The sequence below is a fragment of the Enhydra lutris genome, unplaced genomic scaffold (genome assembly GCF_002288905.1).
Source record: "Enhydra lutris kenyoni isolate GAN:26980312 unplaced genomic scaffold, ASM228890v2 scaffoldscaffold12, whole genome shotgun sequence".
NCBI classification, from domain to species: domain Eukaryota; kingdom Metazoa; phylum Chordata; class Mammalia; order Carnivora; family Mustelidae; genus Enhydra; species Enhydra lutris.
The window spans coordinates 66973437-66980733 of record NW_019154096.1 but is presented as its reverse complement, the minus strand read 5'-3'; the positions used below and the strand labels follow the sequence as shown (position 1 = coordinate 66980733).

The 7297-nt window shown below is 53.3% G+C and overlaps 1 protein-coding gene across 1 annotated transcript; it reads left to right on the top strand.

Moving 5' to 3' along the window:
* Nucleotides 1-1739: 1739 nt before the first annotated feature.
* LOC111144680 (chromosome unknown C10orf82 homolog) lies at nt 1740-6858 on the top strand. The gene is made up of 5 exons (XM_022499084.1): nt 1740-1794; nt 4179-4397; nt 5789-5975; nt 6491-6591; nt 6713-6858. The coding sequence occupies exons 1-5, from the start codon at nt 1740-1742 to the stop codon at nt 6856-6858; spliced, it is 708 nt and encodes a 235-aa protein (XP_022354792.1).
* Nucleotides 6859-7297: the final 439 nt, after the last annotated feature.

Genomic DNA, 7297 nt, shown 5'->3' with positions numbered 1-7297 from the left:
AACTTCAGAGGCCAAGTATCTGTTGGGAAACCCCTGAACTTCACGCCCGGGGGCTGACGCTGAGCGGGGAGCGCGGCGGGGGTGAGGGGGACGGTCCCCCCATGCATTCGGGTTGATCCAAGCCCCAGGCCTGCGGGCTCGGGTCCTGTTTGGGCCGGCTCGCGAGGGGGAGGGGTAGCAGGGAGGGTCCGGCGCCTCCTTTCCCCTTCCTCCCCCTCCTCCCGGGTGGGGTGGGGCGCTGGTGAGCGCATAAAGGCCAGGAGCGCTGGCTGACAGGGTCGGCCTGGAGGGCAGGAGGCCTGGCCAGCAGCGATCCGGGCTGGTCAAGGTGAGGACGCGGGTGTGCGGCTGCCCCGGGACAGGGGGGGGGGGGGGGGGGGGGGGAGCTGTGGTGGAGCTTACGGACCCCTCAGGGCCCACACCCCAAGCACACGTCCTGTCCACGCTCTTCCTCTCCGATTCCACCTCCTCCAGGCAGCCGCCCGGGCTGCCACCCACCCTCACAGGACTCAGCCCCCTCCCCAGGGCCACGCCTTCGGATAACATAGCCCTGCCCTCAGAATATGGATGTCCTGTGTCCGTTCATGCGTCCTTGGATGGGAGAGCCCTCAAATAAGTTACTTAGCCTCCCCCTGCCTTTTCCCCTCATCTATAAATGGGAGACAGAAACGGGAACTAATCCTAGGGCAGCGAGGGTTTTACAGGAGTGCAGGCCCCGGTCAGCGGTGTCGTAGCAAGTGTCCTGTAAGTGACTGTGTTTAAAATTCCCACCACTGCTGACTAAACGCAGACGGTGCCCTCCCCTCCACCCCTGAGACCACCCATCCTGGCCACGAAGACCCCACTTCTGAGAGGTGAATCGACTGGGAGACCTGGCATTGGACAGCATCAGCGGAAGCCCAGGTGCAGGACCTGGCCCTTTGCCGGGACCAGAAGCCATCCCGGAACGGGGATGGGGTCTGGCTGGGGTGGCAGTAGCCACATAAACCAATGCCAGGTGGTCACCCCCCCGCCACCCTCTGCTCACCCATCTTGGACTCCACGCTAACTCTTAGAGACCTCTGAGCCCTTCCAGCCAGAGCTTATTCTAATTCTTCCTTGTGGGGCTGCCCAGTGTCCTGTAGGATGTTTAACAGCATCCTTGGCCTCTTAAGTCACTAGGTACTAGTAGCGCCCCATCCCCCAATTGTGATAACCCAAAATGTCTCTGGACACTGCCCACTGTCCTGAGGGGGGTGATGGTGGGGAGGGGCAGCAGACATCCTTTTCCCCCCGGAGAAAGAAAGGCTCTGGGAATGGGAGTTCTTCATCTCTTCCCTCTTGGAGGTTTAGGGGTTCACAGGGGGGCTTCTGGGTCCCGCTCATCTTTATGTTCCTAACCACATCGCCATTGTTGGCCACGGTGTGTGTATGGTTCACCATGGCTGGCTGGCCGGTCCGCTGGCTGGAGGGTTGGCTGGATAGAGGAGGTCCCAGGAAGGGAGACGCTCGTGGATGGTGATCAGACCATATGTATGTAAACTCATGTAATAGGGGAACGCCTGTTGTTTTTATAACTGACACCAACTACGCCCGCCGGTTCTGCGTTAAGATGGCGGTGCTGCCTCTCTGTCCCAAACCCCCGGGCAGGGTCATTCTGCTCCCGAGGGCTCTCGCCACACACACAGTGAGTTCCGAGGCAGGGACACTGGATGAGATCATCTCATTCCCTCTTCCCTTCATTAATAGCAAGCGGGATCATGGAGTCTTCCAGGACCTTCATGAGACATCTGCCAATCACACCAGGCTACAGTGGTAAGTAGAGATGTGCCACGTGGATGTGCCTGGCAGGGGAACCACGGTCCTGCTTGCCGTCCCTGCCCTAGCCCACTGTCTGTGTCCTTCTGACTGGCTGGGCCAGTACGGGCACTTTAGCTTTTTAAGATACTTGTTGAAAACCTCCCTTGCTGAAGATGGCTGATAACTGAGTTCAAACTAATGGAGAGATCGAACTCAGGCCAGGTCTCGCAGGATGTGGTTGCACCTGTGGGAAGCACTTAATGGGTATCACTGCCTTGGGGCCAAGATAAGGAATAGATGCAATGGATAAGGTCCTTTTTCCCAAGGTGAGATTTCTCAAGTTTTGCACTAGGACTGTTCTTACGGTCCCATTCCTTCCTGGGTCCCCTAAAGGGAGAATGATCCAAGTGCCCTGATTTGTCTGGAATGGCTCTGGTTTTAGCACTGAAAGTCCTCAGTCCCAGGAAACCCCTAAGTCCTTGGCAAACAGGGATAGTCGGTCACTACCTAAAGGTTCTTGTCCTCAGGCTTCTGGGTTACTGAGAACTTACTTTCTGCATTAAGTAAAAATGTCTGTTAAGGGGCACCTGAGTGGCTCAGTGGGTTAAAGCCTCTGCCTTCGGCTCAGGTCATGATCCCAGGGTCCTGGGATCGAGCCCCGCATCAGGCTCTCTGCTCAGTGGGGAGCCTGCTTCCTCCTCTCTCTCTCTGCCTGCCTCTCTGCCTGCTTGTGATCTCTCTCTGTCGAATAAATAAACAAAATCTTTAAAAAAAAATGTCTGTTAAATGGGTGTATTAGTTTCTTAGGCCTGCCATTTAATACAAAAGATGGTTATCCTCTCCCAGGGCTGGAGGCAAGCAGTCTGAAATCAGGTGTCACTAGGGCCATGCTCTCTCCGAAGGCTCTAGAGGAGGGTCCTTCCTTGTCTCTTCCAGTTTCTCGTGGCCTCGACTGTTCTGTGACTTACGGCAGCATGGCCCCAGTCTCTGTCCCCGCCACCCTCTGGTCTTCCCACGGCTCTTCTCGTGCCTTCTGCCCTGCACCTCTGTGTCTCTTCCTCAGATCCCCCTCTCTCTTCTCTTGTAACAGAGTATTTTCAACAAATGTCCTAAAAAGCACAAGTGCCTGTTCTGGCCCAGCCAGCTGGACAGGGGACACTAGACAGGGGACCAAGACAGAGACAGCTGGATTTAGGGCCCTTCCCCAGACAAGGATAATCTCATTCCCAAATCCTTAATGATGTGTGCAAAGACCCTATTTCCAGATAAGGTCACCTTCATGGGACCCATCAGTTAGGACTGGGACATATCTATCCAGGAGACACAATTTCAGCCCTCTACACAGGATAACGATAGGTCTCTCCTAAGATTGTCCTGGCCCTTAGTAAGATTCTGGGAAGGTAGCTTGAATTCCTCTGTGTGTACATATATACAATTACGTAAAATCTATCCAGGCACCAGGACCCCTCGGTTTCTACGATCTCCCCCAACAACACTAGGGTATCTTTTAATTGCCCCAGGGTTGAGGAGCCTCTCTGGTGGGTGGAGGGCTTCGGGAACAGCCTCGTAATCAGATTTTTCCAGAAGCGGCTTCTCGCAGGATGTGGGAGGCAGGGTTGCTACTCTTGACTCTGAAATCAGGTTTTCTTGCGGGACACAGGCGAAATGTGGGGCTTCGGTAATGAGCGAGAGGTACTTATTTATTATTTACCCATCGAAAACCAAGTTCTTAACCAGTTTTTCTTCCTTTTGTGCTTTCAAAAACTAGTTTTATTGTGACAATGGTGTAGGCCCTGGGATTCAGCCTCCAGTTTAAATAAATCCTTGTGTTTTACCCATACTAATTGTAATGATTATATGTTATTTTCTGGGAAGTGGTAAAAAATTGTTCTAGGGGATGGGCCCCACAGATAATGCATTTACCTTTTTTTGTGTAATAGGTCTCAGCTTTTAATAAGCCCCGCAATTTCCCGATGGTCTGACAAAAAAAAAAAAAGGATCCCAAATTGCATTTGGGAAGTGTCAAGGAAAATAAGCTTTCTCTCTAAAAAAGATGAATAATTTCAATTACTCCTCAGACTATCATTTTGGCCCATTAAATGCTTTCCCCATTTGTGGTTCAGACTGACATCAGGGTCTTTGCTATCAAAGAATATTACTGTCATCGTCTTTGTTGAAATGGGCCTTCCCTCCCCAGCTCCAAGGTCATTTTGTGTGTGTGTGTGGCCTTGGGAGGGCCCAGTGCGGTGCAGACAACAGCACTGCTTGTATTAATGGCCTTTGGGGAAAGGCAGTGCTGTCCGCCAGGGAGGAAATGCCACGGAGCGGGCTGGGACTCTGGGGAGCATCTGTAGGTTCCGACGGCCTCGCTGAAGGCTCCCATTCGTCGGCTCTTGCAGGCTTTGTACCCTACCTCAGCTGCCAGCAGGCCACCAGCAAGGACAGCATGGCCCACTGTCTGAAGATCTTCCAGGAGATCACACAACGCTATAAAAACCAGATGGAGGAATTTCGCTGCTCGGTAGCCACTGCCCAGAGGCTGAAGCCCGTCTGCTCCGAGGAGACCGTCCTGCGGGCGCTGCACCAGTATTACCGGCAACATCACCCCCTGTGTCTGGGTACCAGCCCCCCGGAAACCAGTCCCCTTCTACTGGGGCCCAAGTGCAGGGCCCAAGCAGGCCCACTGGGCCGGCCCAGGGAGCAGGGAGTCCAACCCACTTCCAAATCCCCAGCAGTGTGGTGCAAGACAGAAAGGCTTGGTTTCATCCAGGGAGAAAGAGACATCTCCTGGGGGAGAGAGGGACCCGGTCCTGGTCAGGCCAGAGGGTGCTGTGAACGGAGACCCCCTTCCCCCTGCGTGTGGCCATGATCGCTCAGACCGCACCTGCTGTCTCAGGATGGACACTCTGGGGTTGCTTTCTCTGTGCTGGGCACCATTATTTCATGAGGTCAACATGATTATTCCCATTTTAGAGCTGGGGAAAGTGAGGCTGCGAAGGTAATGGCCCTTGTCTGAGTGAGGTTAGACCTCAGCTGGAATCCAGCTGTGGCAGGCACTGGAGAACAAGCATGATAGCAATGACAAAACCAACTTCTGACGTGATTCTATAAGGCTAACACAGTGATTTGTCCTGGACCGTTCTTAAGGTCTAAACCTATAAGAAAAGTAATGGACTCCAGAACTGTCTTTATTATTAGGACTATAGTTGTGGGACGGCTAAACACATTTGTTGTGCTTGAAAGTTTTCCGAATCATAACAAAGAACATCTGCCCAAGAGTTTGAGATTTCGCCCAGCTCTGTGACTGTTTGCTGTGTGAACTATGACACATTGCCTCCCCTCTCTGGGCTGTCGTTCCTTCCTCCAGCGCAGGGAAGGATGGATTAGATGCTTCCCATAGTGCCTTCTGGCTCTGAGATTCTGGGACTCAGTGGCCTAATTCTATTCTGACCGCAACTGGAGGAGGCAGGCAGACAGGAATCTTTGATCTCACCAGTGGGAATTGGGCCGGGTCAGCCAGTCAGAGTCGTTCATGACCTAAAGGCAGATTCCTGGTGCTGAGTCTGATGTACTTTCTTCTGACCTGGATGCTTCTCCTGCTTCTTTTCTGTAAACTATACAAGAGGCAATGTGTGAAGCTTTTTTTATTAATCTGAACGAGGAGCAGGATCTGTTGAAGACAAAGAACCTGAGACTCAGACAGGTGCAGGTTTGAAGCTTGGTCCTACCACCTCCTTGCCGGGTGACCATGACCAAGACTCTTTTAATCTCTGCAAGGCCTCCATGTCCTGTTCGTAAGGTGGAGTCAATAATGGTGTCAGCCGTCCCAGTGTGTGAGAGAAGGAGCTCCCAGGGTATTTGAAAAGCCCCTATCCAGGTGCCTGGCTCACAGAATCAACCAACCAGGGGTAGCCGCTCTGAGGGCCTCTCGAGGCCTAGCAGCTCACCGGGGTAGCTGTAGGGGTGCGGGCTTCTCAAAGCCCTCAGGAAGCATGCTATCTTTTTACAGAATGCAAAAACATCAAGAAACCTCTCTACGAGCCCCCGATCCCGGGCTGGGCTGGCTACCTCCCAAGAGCCAGGGTCACCGAATTAGGCTGTGCCACGCGGTACACTGTCATGGCCAGAAACTGCTACAGGGACTTCCTGGGCATCATAGAGCAGGCCAGGATGGCACACCTGAAGCCATTTGAGGAGTGAGTCCGGCGTGGGGCTGGCGTGGGGCACAGCCACAGGTGACGAGAACCAGGGCCAGAGCTGGGGCTGGGCTGAGGCGGGGGCGTTTGTAGGGGCCCCACCCCAGTTCTACAGCTGCTTTTCTGTTTGGTTTGTTGTACAGAAGGAGCCTTGTTGGTAATAGCAAGGCCTTCACGGTAAGCAGCGACCCTCCACTCCCTGCCCCACCCAGCGTTCTCCAGAAGCCTGCTTGCTGTCTTTGCTGGTTGCAGGGGGAGACCAGGAGTAAAAACCCAGTGGGCCACCTTTCCTGGCAGCAGCCTAAGTCCTGAGGAGGGGCATGGTAGGGCCCTGCAGAGGGGGGCTGTTTGGCCTCAGTTTTCCCTCCTGCATAATGGAGATACGATAATCCTTTAAGTTTAGGATAAATCCCCATCAGGATTAGAAAGTAAGCTGCTGTGCTCACACAGGACAGATTGTATTTCTTTTCTTTATTATTCAAAAGAGGAGTAAGTCTATGACTTTTGTCCTTTAGAATGTATGGCGACAGGTCCACCCAACCTCCTTCCGTCCCTTCTCCAAAAGTTTTGCAGCATGAAGGACCGCTGCCCAAATGTCTGGAGTTTTCTGTCGCAGGTAAGGGAGCGCTCTTTCTTTCTTTCCCACTACTTTTATAAAGGGGATAAGATGTTTGCAGTAGCCTCCCTGCTTACTGGTGCCGTCGGCCTGTAACTCGTCAGGATGGTTTCTCTTCCAGGTGGCAGCTGTCTTGCCCATGGGAGACCCCTGACAGAGGAACCCAGACCTCCAGTGACATGTGGCTGTGCCCAAGGGACAAATATGTTGTGCAGCGGGAAGATTTACCTTGAGCCACTCTTCTCAGCAAAGTATGCGGAAAGCTGAGGCAGACAGCCTGCCAAGGAGAGGTGAACGTAGCAGGGGACTCAGAAACTCATCACTCTTGCATGAGAACCAGCCCCTCACCCACACCCAACAGGCCCTAGGAAAATTTCAAAACCTAAGAATCCTTTCAACTGCCACCGGCTCGCTGTCTGTTTGGCAACAGCATGTCATTAATGATAAAGACCTTTCACTGCGGTGTGGGAATAAAGAAGCTACTTCTCAGCATGCTGAAGGTTTCTGTGGGGTCTGGGGGTTCCTAGGTTGTGTTGACCTTGAGAAGAGCCGGGGTGAGGCTCATCTCTTCCTTACCTTGATGTGACATTGTGCACCTGGATCAGGCTCTTATGGAAGCCCGGGCCCAGCGCACTAACCAACCAGCTGTCCCTGTCAGCCATCTTGGGTCCTGACGTGGTGGCACGACGGTATGCCCACCCAACCC

Excerpts from the sequence above, each read along its gene's own strand:
- LOC111144680 (XM_022499084.1), top strand. The coding sequence starts at position 1,740 with ATGGAGTCTTCCAGGACCTTCATGAGACATCTGCCAATCACACCAGGC. Across the intron at positions 5,976-6,490 it reads CACCTGAAGCCATTTGAGGA|AATGTATGGCGACAGGTCCA; the intron begins GTGAGTCCGGCG and ends TTTGTCCTTTAG. Across the intron at positions 6,592-6,712 it reads TCTGGAGTTTTCTGTCGCAG|GTGGCAGCTGTCTTGCCCAT; the intron begins GTAAGGGAGCGC and ends TTTCTCTTCCAG.